Source organism: Pseudonaja textilis, chromosome 3, assembly GCF_049901715.1.
Source record: "Pseudonaja textilis isolate UNSWEBS1 chromosome 3, rPseTex1.2, whole genome shotgun sequence".
Classification (NCBI taxonomy): domain Eukaryota; kingdom Metazoa; phylum Chordata; class Lepidosauria; order Squamata; family Elapidae; genus Pseudonaja; species Pseudonaja textilis.
Genome location: NC_141992.1, coordinates 24796522 through 24816968, shown reverse-complemented (window position 1 = coordinate 24816968; position 20447 = coordinate 24796522). Strand labels below are relative to the sequence as shown.

Sequence of the window (20447 nt, the reverse complement as noted above, 5' to 3'; positions counted from 1 at the left end):
TTAAGATTTCATGGTTAGTTTGTGGTTCAGTGCATCATGTAATTCAGTGAAGTTGGACTGAGCAAATCAAGATTTTTCTAGGTATGAGTGCTATAAAAACAGCCATAGCTTGCAGCTTTCATTGGTTTATGTGCACAAAATTTCAAATAAAAATGTGCAATTGTAAATTGGGAGAAGCAAAATCCTGGGTCTGGTTAGGAGCAGTGGTACCTGCTGATAGAAAAGGAGAATAATTGTTTTACATGCAGGAATCAGCACATTATTTACAGTTGTTCCTGATGCTTTCATGTATTTGGCAACGAGATGGAATAGCTTAAAGAGGAATAGCTTGAACAGGTAACTAGCAGCTGTGAGTCTAGGAGGACCCCTAATGAACATATTTTCAGTTCATCTCTAGACTTAAGCCAGGGAACTTGTGGTTTCAAATGATATCCAACCTGTAGCCATTCCACATTATAGGTTTGGGCCTGAATGCTGCTGCCTATAACTTCCAGACACTGGGAGCTCAAGGAATCCCAAAATAATGGAGCATGAGCAGCAAACCACAGGACCTGGGAGCAGAGTTTCCAAAATGCATTATCCAGTGGTGTTATAGAGCATTTAAATCAGATGTGCTGCAAGAAAACAGTTCTTTTGACAGATAAAGACAATATTTTACAATAAGCAGAATAGTTTATTTTTTCCTATAAAACAAATATTTAAATCCAAAACAAGTTTCTTGTATTTAGCTAAATAAGATAAAAAAATTATCTTCATTCATATACAAACTAAGGATTTAAACAATTATATACAAAACAGCCAGATCTCTTAAAAAAGAGAAGTTCAAATTACAGTGGTGTAACTTTTATTACAAAACATTAAAGCTACTGGCTTCACATTTAATTTCTCACAGAACTAAAACTAGACATGGATATAAGACTGAAAAAAAGAAAAAAGTGAGAGTTTACTCAAAAGACTTCAATTGGTACAGTACATATGATCCATGAGAATGGAATGGATATATATATGTACTTTGAAAATACAGCTTGGATGACAAATGAAGTGGTATATTCTTGTAAAAGACTCCAAAATAGGAATCAGAACCTCCTGTTTCAGCTGAAGTTACTGCAGAGAATAGGCATTCTGAGCATAATCCTCAATTCTTGTAGTTTTCAAAGCTGAGGAAGCAACTTGACTGCTATAATTGCTATACTTTCATTCCCTTGCTTTTTCTACATTTTACCCACAAAACAGACTAGTGTGTAGTTCTGTTAGGCACAGATCTTTTCTTATCATGACTGAAGTGAATAATAAAAGCTGGTTACTGTAAAGGCAACCAAAGGACTATTTTTTTCAATTTACATAGGATTTTAAATGCATGAGTCACATTCTGCAGAAACGTCATTATAATTCAGAAGCTTTTTATTTTAATAGTTTACTAAAAAAAAATCTTCCCATTTTATTTGGGTAGTAAATTATATAGGAATGAGAACTCTATAGGGGGAATTATAAGAATAGAGGTTACAAAATTCAATGGTACAGAGTATCCAGTTTTATTAATTTGAATAGCAAACTGCAATGTTTCTAGTTTTCATGGCACATTTCTGTAAGCCACATTGTTTAACTAAGAGAAACTGACAAGTTTAGCTCATATGTGGTACCTGTCCAACGTTGCTTTATATAGAACATAAATACTTCAATTTATTATTTAACACAAGGGTCTTCAAACTTGACAGCTTTAAGACTTGTGGACTTCAACTCCAAGAATTCCTCTTCCATTCATGTTAGCTCAGAAATTATGGGAGTTGAAGTCCACAAGTCTTAAAATTGCCAAGTTTGAAGAGCCTTGATTTAATACTTCCTTCTTCAGCCCTGAACTTATACAAAAAGTTTGCTAATGGAAATAGATCAATTATCTTGGCTTTTCCAAAGTTCCAGGATGAGTCAATGGTATTAATGGAAGATAGGAAGAGAATTCAAACTGTTTTTGACTGAGCCAATAGTTCCATGTTCCAGGAAGGAACATGGCTTACTTAGAATTATCATTTTCTATGAGAAATAAGAAGGGCACGTCCCAACTCAATAACTCAACAATTTCCCACCTGATAGACGATAGACAAAGTTGTAGAAATGAAAATTTAAAACATCTACTGAATTGTGAACCAAACTGGATTATTCTTCCCTGCTCTGTGGAAACACAAAATACAGTACATATATGCAATCTGCAATTTGGTGTGTTCAGTATCAAACAAATGTTTCCAGATCTTGAGCAGCAAGGACATACTCATATATTTCCATTTTGTTCCTGTGGGAAGTTATCAGACTAGTGTCATAAATTATAGACATTCATCAGAATTGTTAGCTGTAGGCATAGTCTTCCATACACAAATACAATATTTCAATCATTCTCTACATATCCTCTGCAGGTCAAAAGAATCTCCGAGGATAAACATACTAGGCACACGAGGCTGTTGCAAGAATAGAAGCATTTCAAGTCCTTTTTCACATTCTGAACTCCTCTTAACTATATAGACCTCTCCTTGTAGTTTGGTTGTTACATTCCAATAATTTCATATATATTGTGGATGGAAAGGAAGATTTCTGTGGACATGATTTCTTATGAAACCTGAAGCTGTCACAGACACATTCCATCATAAGTTTCCCTTTATACAAATCCAATCTTGAGATTTTCACAAAGTGCCGTGTTTCCCCAAAAATACAACCTACCCCCAAAGTAAGGCCTAACTTGATTTTTTACACTGCGCCCAATATAAGCCCTACCCCAAAATTAACCCTAGTTAAGTCCCCGCCCACTCTGGGATGCACAGGATGAGGTGAGGCGCATGGGTAAAAATTAAGCTAAGGATATGAGGAGGTGGAGCTGTCCTACTTACCAGGCCTCGCACACCCCAATATCTGCCTTGGCTTGGTGGCCCAGTTTTGTGGCCACTTGCCGCTGCTTATGTGTATCAACCCCGGCCTCAGTTTTTCTGTCAGAGGCCTTCAGGAAAGGCTGAGAAAAGGGCTCTGGATTGACGTGTGCAGTGGCCCCTGGCCTTGTTTTGTCATCAGAGGCAAAGGCCTCTGCAGTCAAGAAACGGAAAGGCCATTCCAGAAAGGTCTCTGCATTCAAGAAATGAGGTCTGGATCGATCGAGAGATCTTTTATCAGCTGCAGAGGCCTTTCCCAAAGCCTCTGACAGTGAAACAGAGGCCAGAGGCAATTCACGCAAGCGGTGACAAGGGGCCACAGAAGTAAGCAGGCAGCAGGCTCCTGATGGGTGGGGCTGTCTGTGCCACTGTCAAAAGGTGAGTCAGTGGAAGACATCCCCTGAAAATAAGATCTGGTGGCTTTTTTTGTGGCCAAAAAATATAAACTGGGTCTTATTTTGGGGGAAACACAGTATCTATTCATGAAGGCAATTGTTTTATCACAGATGTGTTTTTTTTAACTAAATGGTATTTGAAATTAATGTGGGTCTCAAGATCTACTGATATGTTTATTTTTCCAAATAAAACACTTACGCCAGTTTAAATTCACAACTAGTACCACAGACCTTAGACAAATTCAGTTTGAAGTAGCAAACAATAAAAAAGTCCACAATTCCTTAACTATTTTAAATAACATTATTATCCAAAGAGATACTAATTTTTCCTGAACTGGCGGGGGTGAGGGGCTGACATTCCTTTGTTACCACAAAGTCTGAAAAAAAGACTGAAAATAAAAGATTTATGTTTTTTAACCTGATAGACATAACTGAAAATATATTAGCATTCATTCAGAGTTTACGATTCTAATAAAAATAAAAAACAAACGAAAAAATATAACACTGAGGAGTAATACTTTAAAAAAAGAAATAAAAATCATGGAGCTCTTAGAAGTTTCTAGATTAGATAAAGTTCATATTCCCTTTCAAATGCTGGAGCATAAATTTATTTGGAAATCACCTTTCTTTTTTAACTCATTTTCAAAGTTCATTATACCAATACGGCAAAATGAAAGTAAGGATTGTTTAACATCAAGTGGTTGTTATATATCAAATATGATGAATGTTTTTTGGATCAATAGATAATAGATTAGTGTAAGGACTGATTTTATAATGTTTTTAACAGTTCAATGAAAAAGCAAAAATTTGAATTTCTATACCTCATCTAAGAACATGACGTCAGAATTATTGTCCTGTTTACTTGGGTTTTTCATACAAAATCTACTATACATTCTGATAGGTTAAACTAATACATATATTGTTTGGAACTGAACTGTAAACACTGTAAAATCTGAGTACCAATTTTATTCAAATCCGTTTCCCACTTTTCTATTGATTTGTAATACAAAGTTTAGCTCCCAGCTAAGTCAGGAATTCTCAAAAGCAACATGCAATGTATCTAAAATCTACCATTCACACAAAGCATGATCTCTTCATGAGGACTTCATTCAATGGCATACCTGAGTTAGAAAAGGTGCTTAGCCAATAGAAATAGAAATCCACCTACACAGTAGTCATAGAACAGTTTATTGTAGAACAGTTTATTGTAAGGAATGATGGAAATCTATTCTATTGCCAGGTTTTCCTCAGAAGTTCTGCTGGCGTCTTTTCTTTGCTTCAATGGCATCTAGAATTGGTTGCCGCTTTGATTGATACCTTTGTCGAACCTCTTCTATCTCCTGTTCCATCATGGGATCAAGTGTCCCAAGTCGTCTTTGAAGTTCATCAACTGTCCAGTTCCTCAACTAAAGAAAAACATAAGGCAAAATAAATTAATAAAATAGAGTGAACTTGCAACAGACAAAAAGGACAGATAGAAATGGAAAGATGGAACCAAATTAATGTTGCTAAAGAGTAACATGGAGGAATTTACTTTTGGCAAATAAGTGTAATGAAATTTACTGTTAACGCTACGTCTAATTACTGTTCCTACCTTCATCTGCCTTGCCAAAAATGCACTTTTAACCATAACCATTGTAATACCTAATTCCCAGATAGTGGGAATATTTTCCCTTTATTATATAAGAAATGATGCACTACTTTGTCTTAATTCAGCAGAAAACAACTGCATATCATGTGCTATATTACATACTTCTCCAAGAGAAGACTTTATAGTACCATGAATATCCTAAATTGTTAACTAATATTATTTACAGGTAAGTTCTTGACTTACGTCTGTTCATTTAACAACCTTTTGAAGTCATGAGGGCCTTGGAAAAAGTGACTTATGAGCTGTATTTGCATTTATAGGTGCCCAGAGTCATGTGATCACAATCGGAGTGCTTGGCAACTAGCTTGCATTTACTACTGATTGCAACATCCTATAGTCTTGTCATTACTGTTTGTAACTTTTTGCCAATCCCTGGGAAAACATACCCATTGGGGAACCTGAATTCGCTTAGCAACTGAGTGATTTGTGAAATAACCATTGTAATTCACTTAATCACCATTGGAAAAATTGTATAATTGGGTCTGACTTGACTTGCAATTGCAACAACCAATGGCAGAAAGATAATATTATTATCCATATACGATAACATTACTTTAGCCAACAGTCCTTTAAATGTATTAGACCAGCTAAAATTTTATACTAATCTTGTAACGTTTGCTTCAGATCTGACTCTTCAACATGCAACCCACAGGAACTGAAATAATAGGATGAAGTATAATGCAAAAAAGAAAATATTAAGTTGAGTGTTTTGATTAAAAGTTCCATTATCCCAAATCACTAAAGAGATGTGAGATGTCTGGTTAAAATATCATCATCTTCCACCTTTACAGTTTTTCAAATAAAAATACTGAGTGTTTTCAAGATTAAGCCAAAGGATCCCCATTTAATACATGCACACTTAAATAGGATTGTTAGATAGAAACGGCATGCACACACAAAATGCAGCATCCAAAAACAATCGCTGACTGACTCTTCATGATTGAACTAATTAAAGTTTCTGACTTTTTATTTTATCTCAATTTGCAGTGAGCCAGAAATTGATTTCCTGCCACAATAAGCCAGATTTATAGAATAACAAAATAACCATGGTAAGCTTTTTGTCTGTTTTCATATATTCATACAAAATCCAGATGGGCACAATACAAAAAACAAACCAGGAGTAAGGAAGGATCCTGGTTTCAGACACAAAACTGAAAAAAAATTTTTTGAAAAATTCTTTCAATTCATGATTTAAATTAAGATTAAGTGGTGAAAATTTTTCCTTGGAGCAGTAGTGTATCTTTTGTAGCCTATTATCATTGCTAAAAGGGAGTACAGCTTGTTAGTCCAAATCAATATACTTAAAAGTTTGGTGCCCAGAGAAACCAACTCTTCCCTCCTCACAAACACTGTTTCTTAAACATTCAATCTAAGGTAATAGGGGAGCTTGCTAACTGCATTTTTGCTATGAAATTGAGCAGTCTAGTTACAAATGATATACTATTATCAAAAGAAAATTTGGTCCAGGATGCGTAATTAACCAGGGACTCTACAATATTGACAGATTTTAGGGGGGTCATTATTCTACTAAGTAAACATTTTTAAAGCCTGTAGTATACAATCATGAACATGGGAGGATGTCTGAATCTCCTAGAAACAGCATCAGTACAGACCAAGCATGAAGTAGCTGCCACATTTGAACACAGATATAACTTAATTTTAGTCTTCGGCAGAAATATGCCTATTGCTTCATGTCTACATATTGCCTCAGGGTGAAAAGTATTTCAATTGCAAGATCACAGCGGTTCCTGATTCAGTAATTTTAACTACAAGACTTTTGGAATCAATAGACTGTATATAAGCTCCTTTTCAAATAAACCTATCCTTTCATTTTCTGCAACCTCTTCTAGCAGCGTATCTGCTATGATGCTAGGGAATTTTGGAAGCCACAGTGCCTACACAGTTTGATGCCTCCAAGTCTGAGAAAGCTGATCAAGGCTCCATGCTCAGTTCAAGTATTGGTAAACAGATTCAAAAACTTGGTCAGCAATTATTATGCACTCAATTCACATTCCAGGAAAAAAGACCTCAGCAACACTGAGCCAATTTTTACAGACATAGATGAGCAGATGCAGAAGTTTCTCTGTTTCTTCAATCATTGCCTTAGATCTAACTGCTGGACAAAGTGCAAGCCATCATAAAGATACATTATCTCAGACTGTTTACATTAAAAACTGCTGTCACTAGAGGCAAAGGGACTAAATAATATTGGATGAGATTAATTATCAGAATCCACTTCCATCGGATTTCATCCTTTACAGAAAAACTGCTTCAATTACTCTGATGAACTATGTCAGGAGACAGAGATGGAAGAACTAATTCTGGAATATATTCTTGTAGACCTCTCAGCAGTTAATAGTTGCTTTCTTATTCTACACTGTCCTGATTTTTTTAAACATTGAAGAGAAATTTTCTGAAATGGCAAGATGTCACATTTTCATGAAAGGCCAAATCTGATATTTTAGGACCAACAGGACCAAGTCTTAAATATTTATGTGTATATATTCTAGCCATAACACAAACTGTGGAATAAGATGATGTGACCAAAAAGTATTACAGATGGGAAACAACTGAAAAGGAACATCAAGTGCTATGTGGGAATTCCTGTAAATTTACAACATGGAAAGCTATTAATATTTTAGAGAATCTAAAAAGTGAAAATCTTAGCACGAGCATCTACTCTTAATGCAGCTTAATAATTTAGGCATATTGGATCAGGAGTTATTGCAAACAGCCACACGAAGTGCATTCATAGCAATATGTACATTGCATTTTGGTTCAGCATATTAGAAAGTGGTGGGGAAAACTAATTTAAGCTGCAGTTCCCTTATCAAGGATTGGAAGACCTGAGAAACTTTAATATGTGTTCACATTTGGCATGAAAAATATGGGAATCCATTTAATGTGTGAAGACAAATAGCCACCTCATCAGTAATGTGGAGGCACATAATTCTTTAGGCTCAACTAAGCATTTTGATTTTTCAACAAGGGGAGGGACTCCAGATATCCTGGGAAAAAAGGAAGATAGTGTCTGGAGAATTCCTTATGATGAGTTATTTTGTTTTGCTACCAGGCAACTGAATTAGTGTTTCTTCATTCACAGGGGCCCAAGGGGGAAAAAGTACGTATTAAATATTAACATATTTTCTCAGTCATATTTACCCAACCCACCACAGTGAGGAGACAGGGAATATTATAGGTCCCCTGTCCTAAGAAGGTCCATCTAGCAGGACTAAGAAGAAAGATCTTCTCCATGGTGGCTCCCTTCCTGTGGAACATCATCCCTGCAGAGATAAGATTGGTCCCCACTTTGACATTCTTTCAAATGGTCCTGAGGGAATGATTCTGCGACTGGGCATCCCAGAGTGATACGGGGCCATCAAGTGGCTCAGCCAATTGTTGTTGCCAGGGCAATGGGGGTTATTTTTTCTACTGGGAGTTTATTGATATAAGTCACCATAAGTCACCAAGAGTGAGTTAGGCAGCCTTTTAATTCTTCTTAAATAAATAAACATCGCCTACTTCACCAATTTGTTGTGACTAGTACTCATTTCATAATGATTTAAGTTCAATCACTGTTATTTTGATATCATTTTGCCCTGATTTTTTTAAAAATAGTTCAGGAAAAGAAGTTGGGAGTTTAAGGAATAGTAATCAGGCTCCATATACTACTCACAATAGTTCACTTTCAGTTTTCAGCACTGTTGTGATGATCTAATACAGGGGTGTCAAACCTAAGGCCCATTGGGCTGGATCCAGCCCACAGGGTGCTTAAATCTGGCTTTTGGGACTGGCCTGGAAATAGCAAAGAACCAGCCCGCAGTGCCTCTGCCACCAGAAACAGGGCTGATCCAGCCCTTGAAGAAATCCAGTTTAACACCTGATCTAAAAGAAGGTTAAATTGAATCCAGGTACATGAATAAACTTGCTTTTAGGTTAAATTTAACATAGACTTTGAGAGCAGCTTTAAGAGATCCCATTCATCAATAACAAACTTCTCAAGATATATTCAATTTATAGGATATCAAATGTAATGTATGAAATGTAACTAGTCCACTGCTTATTCCCAAATTCAAGGAATAAATTTGTCTTGGTAACCCAGTTTTATAAGACACTCAAATACAGTGGCTTACTCCATAAAAAATAGGGCCAACAATACAGTTCATTTGAATTTTATGTAGCATGCTATGTAACCACTGTTCCAAAACAGTGAATGCATGAATTTGTTTGCTATTATGTTGAGCTTCTTTTATCAGGTATTGCCTGATAAACGCAGGAAAAGCAGCAGTGACTTTTGAGCTCCTGTCTTTGTACCTTTTCATTCTCTAATGAAAAATAGCTATCCTAATTTCATTCTTACAGGACTAGAAAGATTTTAAAGTGCATGATCTCATGATTCATTTCCTTTTCATGTGTAACATAGGACTCAGACTTTTGATACTTAGGTCTCATTGCAATTCTATGCAAAGAAATCCTAAGGGAATAGAATTTTCTATACTATATTATATGAATTAAGTTAAGGCTAGTGCTAATTGTTAGCATTCAAAGTATGAATTTTGCCTGATCTGAACTACCTCTTCATAACTACTTTACCTTTACAAATTATTTAACAGATATAAAATTAAATGTCCCTGTTTAGATGTAAAAGTCTATAGAGATTCTCAGCCATCCAGGTCATGGTTGTCCCAAAGGTGCTTTTTTCAGGCAACTGCACTTTCTGGTTTTTCTCTGAAGATATTTCGTTTCTCAACCAAGAACATCTTCAGTTCAGAGCAAAACGTCTTCAAAGAAAAACCAGAAAATCCAGTTGCCTCTTGAAAAAAACCACTTTTGGTTTAGATGTAAAATAAAGTAATAATTTTAAAAGTATTCGAGGGGAAAAATGATGAAATGCATGCAAATCCCACATTTTGGACAATATGTCTAAGTTGGACCAATGTTTCAGTTTGCTCATACTAGTATCTGCAAGTACAAATTTAATTTCTGCTAGCATTTTGATTTTGATACAAGCTTGCTCAGAAGGGAAGAAATGTCAGGGTGCCTCAACTGTCTTGTTTCACAAAAGCCAATTACAAGCATTTCATCTAATAAATCTTTAAAGGACATCAAAAGGCTTTGATAATTTAAATCTAACAACACACAAAAGATGCTGTCTTTCTTCCATTACTCCTACCCTATAATTGAATTAAAAAAGCAAAGGTCAGCATCTCAGGATCAACAAAAATGAAACACAGACCTTTTTCACACAGCCATTTATTATAGCTGAAGCATTAAAATACTTACAAATCGAGAAATTGTTGGCTGTTTCATGTGGACTTATTTTCTCCTCAAAATAAATACTTCATTTTCTGATTTTAGACAGCAAAGTAATTAATACTTAATGAAGCAATACATCTAATTATTAGGATAACCCTGAAAGAGTTTAAAATTTTTGCCCCTATTTGAAGAAAATCATGTTCCTCAGAGAGTCCTTGAAGAAATTTTTTTGTTTACTTGAATGTTATAGTTATTATTGCTATTCTACTATGCTGTTTACTATGAATTGTATTATTTGTTTATTTATTGAAGGTTTATATTGTATTTTTGTATACCGTTGTAAGCCATCAGGGGTCCAAAAGATTCAGTACCATACAAATTGGACAAATACATATCTATAAAATAAACAGTATAGGCTTTGTGCATTTAAATTCCCTTTCTACAGACAATATTAATCTTTATTCTGTTATTGGGCAGTGCTGATATATATATATATATAGATTATACAGATATTGAAATGCAAACTTTTAATAGGGCAGGGACATCCATAGGACACAGGATATTTAAGCCGTAGAAGACTTTGTAAGCTGCAAGAACTGATTCCATGGCATTCACAATTGATGAGAGATCAAATCTTGCAGTTTCAATTTACCAACACATTAACCATATCGGGCTTCTAAGAGCCTGAATCAATCCTCTGCAGGAAAAAAAAAAATATCCGGCCCATGGGATAGTTTCACTGAATTGCATTACATTAATACATTCTGAATTATGCCTGAGTAATTATGCTTATAGTTGACAGTAAAAAGAAGTCACAGCTAGCCTAGCTTTCAAACTTCTATTTAAGAAAATTTATTTTCTTAAAATAAAAATGTATTTAAAATGTATTTATCTTAAAATATGTTATACTCCTTGTTGCAATACTTTTCTTGCAGTAATTCTTGAACTATATTAGAAGACAATATTTGTAGCTCAGGGTTGACCTGGGAGGAATCTTTGGTGCTCTCCGAACTTCATTGTTTTTGTGCAGACATTTCATTACTAAACAAGATTTAACATCCTAACTGTAGCTAGCACTGATGATGTTACCTAGTTTCGTAATGAAATATCTGCAAGAAAACAACCAAGCTCAGAGAGCACCAAGGACCCCATGGAACTATATTAATTTTCCAAAACCAGAAACATGAAAGGAGGAAGAAGTGAGTAAAAATACTTAGGAAAATCTACATACATACAACATTGGAATAAAGAAAAAAATCACACTCTTTCAAAATGAAAAAAAAATGAGCAAAAGAGGCTTTATTGTAAACAGCTGCAGTATAATTGCATCCTTAACTATCCCACTTCTAATTTTATATAGTATTGCTCATTTCTAATCTGACATATTTTTGCTATTCAATTTAAATTAGAGTATTAAAACCAGTTACTCATCATGATCTCTATCATTCACAGAACCTGGTTACTACCAAACAATCTTACCAGGATGTGGGATGAATTTTATTTAGAAATAAAGTTGCCCAACTCCATAACAACTCTGGAGGGTGTATTGCAGAGGAGGTATTCAGCAGGTTCTGACCAGTTCTGGAGAACTGGTAGCGGAAATTTTGAGTAGTTCAGAGAACCGCCAAATACCACCTCTGACTGGAGATTTTTTACACTATCCTTCCCCTGCCATGCCCATCAAGCCACGCCCATAGAACTGGTAGTAAAAAAAAAAAATTGAATTCCCCCCACACACACACACACTGGTGTATAGTAAAAACAAAAAATACAATTTTAAAAAACCCAAATTCTTTAAGAAAAACAGCAATTAAAAAGATAATCAAACACACCAGATTGACTACTCACTCTAACCCTGGATTACATATCACAGGTCTTTCGAATATGGCCAGGGTGGGGACCAGGTTTATCTTACAGAAGAATGGTGTTCCCCAAAAAACATGCCTCCTAGGTCTCATGAGATGACTATGCTTAATGGATGGGACATGGAGTTTGCCAACAGCATACAAATTGGGCAAAAACCATGGAAAGCCGTGGTCTTTAGATAGCCAGGCTTTATGCCATGGATAGGTTTCTAATAAACAACCAACACTTTGCATTGCACTCAGAAGCTGACCAATTCACAGAAGCCAAGCAACTCATGGAGCAACGGTTCAACTGTACCTAACAACACTTGTCTATAATTACATATACCATAATATTTGGGACCAGCTATGGCGTCTGACTGCTTTTCAAGGGAAATCTCATATAGAGCACTGTAATAAATCCATGCATTAAGAAAATATTAAGAACAATACTGCTCTGCTGTACCACCCATGTTGTGAGGATCAAATATTAAGTCAAAACTGATTTATAAAAGCAGGATTCTAGAATCAAGTTGAACTCAGGACAATGGTCAAATTTGCAGGAAAGCAATTTTTTTAACTAAATAAGTTCAAATATACCATTCTCTCTACCAATACTGCTCATTTACAAAATAACCATTTCAAAAATCACTATAGTCCACTTATCAAATCTATGTGTTTGAAAAGCTAGTCTTGAGTCACTCAATATCTATAAGATTGGCTTATTTGTAGAAAAGGGAAAAGGATTAAAATAACTTAAAGTTTAGTTTAGTTTAGCTTATTGTCATTGCACCTCATACAACAAAATTAAATACCACCTTCATCTGAATGAAGCAAATATTCCTGCAACATTCTGATGTTATGGCAACAAGAAATGCTGTCTTACACATTAAGAAGTGACTCAAAAGTTTTGGACATTAATTCGGTTAATACTAGAATTAACCTTTTTACTAGGAATATTGGGTACATGGGGGAAATTTTGCTGTAGTGGTTAAGGTGCTGCTCTAGAAACCTGGAATGTGTGAGTTCTAGCCCTCTAGGTACAGTATGAAAAATTGGCTGGGTGACTTTAGGCCAATCATTGTCCAAGATAGTTGTTGTGGAAAAAATAAGAGGAGGAAGAAGCATTGAGATGTTTATTATTTTAAAAAATGGTGGAATAAAAATCTAAATCCTGCTTAATAGTGGGGTAGGGGAAAAAATAGCAATTCCTTCAATATAACTTCAAAAGGCTAATATTGCTACTGGGTAAAACTTGCATTCTTGCCAAAATTTCTAAAACACAAGAAATAGAAGACTAAATGTTTCCAATGTGGTAGCCAAATGTGCAATGGCACTATCCCTTGGCAATACCATGAAAAAAAAAATCAGTTAAAAACTCAAAGATTGGGATGCCTTTTCCAGATTAACTGAAGAACATGAAAAGGAATACATGAAAGGCTTTAGTTTGTAAAGAGATTGTTTGTTCATAAAGTATTGCAGAAAGTTTTTCAGTAGTCATAGAAAATGATGCATAGACTATGGTTTATATATTCAGAAAGAACTATTTCAGAAGCAAATATTATGGGGAACTACAGACCACTATGTTTTCTTCTTCAATATAAGAATTGTTTAGAGTATGTAGCCTTCAATTGAAATACTTAAAAACAATGCTAAAACTTCAAGCATGAAAGGGCAAATGAATTTTCTAGGCAATTTTAAGCATTTGGAAAAAAATTATAATATATTTATAAAAATGTATAATATAATTTATAAAACAAATTATAATTTATAGAATGCCAAAAAATGCTTGAACAAAGTTTGCAGTCATGGTAAGTGGTTAACCTAGTGATAAATTGATAAAAAAATCATCAAAAAAACACAACGAAGAATGTTCTTTCTGTGCTAACTCAGAAAGCTCAAAGTGGCCAAGGAGCTGCTTATACAGTGCTACAGAGGAATTATTGAGTCTATCATCTGCACCTCTATAACTGTCTGGTTTGGTTCTGGAACCCAACAGGACAGACACAGACTTCATAGGATAATTAGGACTGCAGAAAAAACAATTACTATCCACCTGCCTTCAGTCGAGGACCTGTATACTGCATGAGTCAAAAAGAGGGCTGTGAAAATATTTACAGACCCCTCACATCCTGGACATAAACTGTTTCAACTCCTTTCCTCAAAACAATGCTATAGAGCACTGCACACCAGAACAACTAGACACAAGAACAGTTTTTTCCCGAACGCCATCACCCTGCTAAACAAATAATTCCCTCAAAACTGTCCATCTATTTACAAAGTCTGCACTACTATTACTATTAATCTTCTCATCACTCCTTATCACCCATCCCCTCCCACTTGTGACTGTATGGCTGTAATTTTTGTCACTTGTATCCTTATGATGTATATTGACTGTTTCCTAGTATGATTTGATTGCTTATTGTACCCTATGACTATTATTAAGTGTTGTACCTTAGGATTCTTGACGAATGTATCTTTTCTTTTATGTATACTGAGAACATATGCACCAAGACAAATTCCTTATGTGTCCAATCACACTTGACCAATAAAAGAATTCTAATTCTAAAATATTTAGTTAGGAGCAGAAAGCAGTGGATAACTACAGGAGTCTTAAGAGGAACAAAAAAATTGTAAAAGTTTGGATTAGAAGTGCATTCACAAATGTTCTAGAATTAGGCTGATGAGTAAAAGTTTATATCCTCAAATTATTTAGAGCAGAAGACCCCAACATTTCAAGCTCCAAAGACCGGCAGAAGCAGGGGGGATGGGGGAGGAGGGGATGGTTTCACACAAGTAAGCTAATCTTGCGCATGTGCAAATGAAGCTTTGTATGCTCACCCAATACTTGTGTGGCCAATGGGTCATGTACTGGTAGCAGTCCACAGAGCAGGAGTTAGGGACTCCTGTTTTAGAGTGATTCTTTTAATAAATGGAAGAGTACCAAGGTTTATGTTGGATTGGTTCAGAAATGGGGAAATGCAGTTTGGTGTAAGCCGTGTAATTAAATGTAAACCACTTCATAATGAGGAAAAAGAAAAAAAGAAACTCCTGACATCTCCCATATATTGCTGATGGTGAACTTGTGATGGAATGTGCACCTGAAGGTGTGTGTGTGGGTGGAGGGTGGGATTGTGGCAGGAGCACTGCAATTTCCCAGGGAGGAAGCAGTGCACTGCAGAGAGAAGCCCAAATAAAGATACTGCAAAGTCCCGAACGTGAACGGGTTAGGAAGGAAGAGGTCCAGGGTAGCCACATCGTAGAATCTCTCAAGATATATTCATTAGGTTAAAAGGTTAAAGCTTTAGTCTGGCAAGATTCTGCCTATTATGCAAATATAGAATTGAGTCGATTGGATTTCACTGTGTTGTCTTTGGATTTGAGCCTGACAGTGATTGACCAAGAAAACTGATCTGGATTTTTGGTGGATAACCTGATAACCCATGTTGCTATCATGTTGGGAATACTGTGCACATGACTATTATAACATGCAATGAAGAGCAGAAAAAATACTCTGGGGGAAAACTCTAATGATGAGTTTTCCAGACGCCAAAATTGCAATATTTGAGAATAAAGAGAAGGCAAAATAAAGATATACAGGTGAAACTCAAAAAAATGAAAGTATCATGCAAAAGTCCATTTATTTAAGTAATGCAACTTAAAAGGTGAAACTAATATATGAGATAGACTCATTACATGTAAAGCAAGATAGTTCAAGCTGTGATTTGTCATAATTGAGATGATTATGGCTTACAGTTTCAGGAAAACCCCAAATCCACAATCTCAGAAAATTAGAATATTACATGCAATCAATAAAACAAGGATTGTACATAGAACAATATCGGACCTCTGAAAAGTATAAGCATGTATATGTACTCAGTACTTGGTTTGGGTCCCTTTTGCAGCAATTACTGCCTCAATGTGGTGTGGCATAGAAGCTTTCAGCCTGTGGCACTGCTAAGGTGTTATGGAAGACCCGGATGCTTCAATAGCGGCCTTCAGCTCTTCTGCATTGTTCGGTCTCATGTCTCTCATCTTTCTCTTGGCAATGCCCCATAGACTCTCTACAGGGTTCAGGTCAGGCGAGTTTTCTAGACAATCAAGCACAGTAATCCCACGGTCATTGAACCAGGTTTTGGTGCTTTTGGCAGTGTGGGCATGTGCCAAGTCCTGCTGGAAAATGAAGTCAGCATCCCCATAAAGCTCATCTGTGGAAGGAAGCATGAAGTGCTCCAAAATCTCCTGGTAGATGGCTGCGTTGACCCTGGACTTAATGAAGCACAGTGGACCAACACCAGCAGATGACATGGCTCCCCAAATCAACACAGACTGTGGAAACTTCACACTGGACTTCAAATATCTTGCAGTGTGTGCCTCTTCATTCTCCCTCCAGACTCTGAGTCTTTGGTTTCCAAGTGAGATGCAAAAGTTGCTCTCATCAGAAAAGAGGACTTTGGACCATTGAACAACAGACCACTTCTGTTTTTCTTTAGCCCAGGTAAGACACTTCTGATGTTTGTTGTTCAGGAGTGGCTTGACAAGAGGAATATGACATTTGAAGCCCATGTCCAGGATCTGCCTGTGTGTGGTGGCTCTTAATGTACTAACTCCAGCTCAGTCCACTCCTTGTGAAAGTCCCCAACACTTTTGAATGGCCTTTTCCTGACAATCCTCTCCAGGTTGCGGTCATCCCTGTTGCTTGTGCACCTTTTTCTTCCACACTTTTCCCTTCCACATAACTTTCTATTAATGTGCTTTGATACAGCACTTTGGGAACATCCAACTTCTTTTGCAATTACCTTTTGAGGCTTTCCCTCCTTATGGAGGGTGTCAATGATGGTTTTCTGCACAACTGTCAGGTCAGCAGTCTTTCCCATGATTGTGATTCCTACTGAATCTGACTGAGAGACCATTTAAAGGCTTAGGAACCCTTTGCAGGTGTTATGGCTTAATTAGCTGATTAGAATGGGACACTTTGACCCTAGAATATTGAACCTTTTCACAATATTCTAATTTTCCGAGATTGTGGATTTGGGGTTTTCATGAGCTGTAAGCCATAATCATCTCAATTATGACATATCACGGCTTGAACTATCTTGCTTTGCATGTAATGAGTCTATCTCATACATTAGGTTCACCTTTTAAGTTGCATTACTGAAATAAATGAACTTTTGCATGAAATTCTAATTTTTCAAGTTTCCCCTGTATAAAAGTAAGCAATATGTGAAAGTATATAGAAATAAGCGTCATCTTTTCTTGATACCAATCCTAAAATATTTTAATACAACTGAATAATCCAAGACTTTTTGCACCAGTAAACTTTCTAAAGGACTTAACAAATATATATAGGTTGAGGCTATCAGTGACTGCCAATTATTCTAGTGATACATTGCCTCTAGAATCAGAAATAATGCATCTCTGACCATCATTTATTAGGAAGCACAAAAAATGGTATCCTGTTTTGTTGTTTGCAGCCTAACATAAACATCTAATTGGGCAATATGAAGAGAGAAAAATGGTCTTATTGTATCTTTAGTCTCATCCAGTTGTCTTTTGTTTATATTTCATGCTGCATTCAACCTTACTTCAACCTTAAAAATATTTTGTAATTGAGGAAAAATTTATACTCCAATAACATTAAAAAATTAGATCCTCAATCATAAAATGCACTGAGTTGGTTTTGTCAATATTCTCATTCCAAACTACCTTGGAGAGCTATTGTGAGAAATATAACTACCAAAGCTTGCTCTGACATGGCCAATAAACCAAGGAAGTGGGTGGCTATATTCTTTTCATCCTTTTATATTCATAATAGTCTTAAATGATTTACAATGGTAGTAAGGAGCCATCTTTTCAAGCAAATGTCCCTGCTTAGTGATTAGAAGTTCATTGTAAGACATGCAGCCAGAAAGAGATCATATTTCTCAAGCTTGCAGAACACCTCAATGACACTGCTGCAACAAACCCAGTAGCTAATTGGGAGCTAGGTTCACCGAGGTCAAGAGAAGTATCTATTTCAAAAACAGATCGACAAACACTGAAATCAAATCTTGTACATATTACTCAAGCCTGTTTTGGTAGCTTTTCTAAATGATATATATTGTATCATTTCTTCTTATTAGTTTTACACTTTTATTCTTTACTTTTTTTAGTTTTTGTAACTTTATTTTATTTGTATGCATAGCTCAAGGTGGAAAACATAAAATGAATATAATCTCACTAAGCTGAGAGTTTAAACTGAATCAGTTCAGCTATTCAGACTAGATGTATAGGAAAACAAAACATTCTTAATATGACCTTCTGTTATAAACAATGTTTAAACACTAGGAGTTTTTGTAGTAAGTTGGGTTGCAAACGAAAAAAAAAAAAAAAACCTTAATGAAAAAAGGTTATATTTTTGCAAATCGTTATAAGTGTCTGTTTTCAAAACTTCAAAAAAATATGAGGAAGCGCCCCATGGGTCACATGATCACAATTTGCCACCTTCCTTGCCAAGCTTTCCACACGCAAAGTTACAGAGAAGCTGGTAGGGAAACTCGGAAATCACTCTGTTAAGCGTCCCTGGCTTCTCTATGCTTGTACTAACCCACAATCTCCATCTGGCCCCCTCCCCTGTGCTTATGCAGTTTCACAGCCTCCTTCTCTTGCCCTCCCCACGGCCAACCACCCCCATTCTCCTTACCTGGTGCCCCCGCTGCTTCCCGTTTTAACAAGCCACACCCACTGAAGTTATAACAGCAATTTGGACTGCTGAGACTGTTGCCGCTCAAGCAATGGATCATTTAACTTGTGCTTTACAACCACACTGCTTAGTAACAGCAATGCCTGTCCCAACTGCCATTGTAATCCAAGGACTACCTGTAAACCACACTAGTTACAAAAAAATGTTTTTAAAAATTAGACATCAAGTTACCTTAGTGTGGAACATGGTTTGCTTATAATCTTTTAATCCCAATATTCAATCTTTTCACAATCTGCCAATGTTATGAAATGCTATGGATTCTGACTTTGAAGGATCTCTTCAAATGTTACAAGTTCAAAACATATTCACATGTGTGGTCAGTTTTATTTTGAGGTTAGAACAACATGCACCTTTTGCTTGATCTTAGAACAAAACATTACCAATCTGGAGGCTTCTAAATACAGCAAAGGAAACAAAACTTGTTCATTAAGAGCACAGTGTTCATCCCACATAAACAATTAAAGCAGGATCATTTACATTTGGGCAAAATCAATGTTATTAAACCATTTTCCTTGCTTAAAATATTAACTTATGGTAAATAGAGAATTGTGACTGATTATATTGTATGGATTTCCCCCCATTTATTTGAAAAACTCATTCTCCAGTGTCTAGGTTGTATTTTTTTATCCTTGCAATAAGCCACAGGAAAAGACGAAGAAAAAAAAGAAAAAAATATATACCAGAGTCAGTGAAAGTCCTGCTCCCGCCACCACTGACTCTCATGCAACCATTTCATGTACGCAGAGATTCTCCCAAGATGCTATAATTTGTCTTAGAGGCAGGAGAAGACTTCCAAGACCCATTGCAGCACTGGGGAATGTATGAGGTGTGGAGGAAAAGGAAAATCTTTATAGCCTCATCTACTTCTTCAACACTTATTTCAATGAAAGTCCTTCTCCCAAACTAAAGCTAGAACTAAGAAGAAATCTCCTGAAAGTTAGAACAATTAATCAGTGGAACAATTTGCCTCCACAGGTTGTGAATGCTCCAACACCGGAGGTTTTAAGAAGAGATTGAACAACCATTTGTCTGAAATGGTATAGGGCAGGGGTGTCCAACCTTTCACCTTCCCTGGGCCACATTAGAAGATGAAAATTTGGTTTGGGCCGCACATAAAATAAAATAACAGTAACGATACCTGATCATCCAAAAAAACCATAGAAAACATAGTTAACATATTAAATTTATTTGGAAATGAAGTTAGTGAGATGTTTTTATTATTAATTATTTATTAAAAATTATTTATTTTTTATCACAGTTTTTTATCACGGTTTTTTTATCATGGTTTATTTTCCGCCAAATTTTGCGGGGGGAGAAGCTCGCCCGCCTCGCGCCTACCTCTCCTCCTGCAAATGGCCCGGCTGGATGAGGCAGGACTGGAAGGCAGAAGCAGCAGCAGCGGCGGGGCAGTGGCAGCGGGGGCAGAAGCGGCAGCGACGGCAGGGGCAGAAGTGGCAGCGGGGGCAGAAGTGGCGGGGGCAGAAGCGGCAGCGATGGCGGTGGCAACAGCAGAAGGTGGCGCTCTGACGGTGCCTGCTTTTTCTGTTGCTGCTTGGCCTGGCGCTCTCCTCGCCCTGCCTCGCGCCTGCTTCTCCTCCTCCTCCTCGCTGGCTCTGGCACAAAGGTTGGGGTGGGCACTGGGCCGCATTA

The 20447-nt window shown here is 36.5% G+C and overlaps 1 protein-coding gene across 1 annotated transcript in view; it reads right to left on the bottom strand.

Moving 5' to 3' along the window:
- Nucleotides 1-4490: 4490 nt before the first annotated feature.
- Nucleotides 4491-20447, bottom strand: part of STK4 (serine/threonine kinase 4) — a 59476-nt gene continuing 43519 nt past the window's right edge. The window contains exon 11 of the mRNA XM_026697558.2: nucleotides 4491-4710. Coding sequence (XP_026553343.1) covers nucleotides 4552-4710 — 159 coding nt within the window. The 3' untranslated portion in view covers nucleotides 4491-4551. The remainder of the gene's footprint in view (nucleotides 4711-20447) is intronic.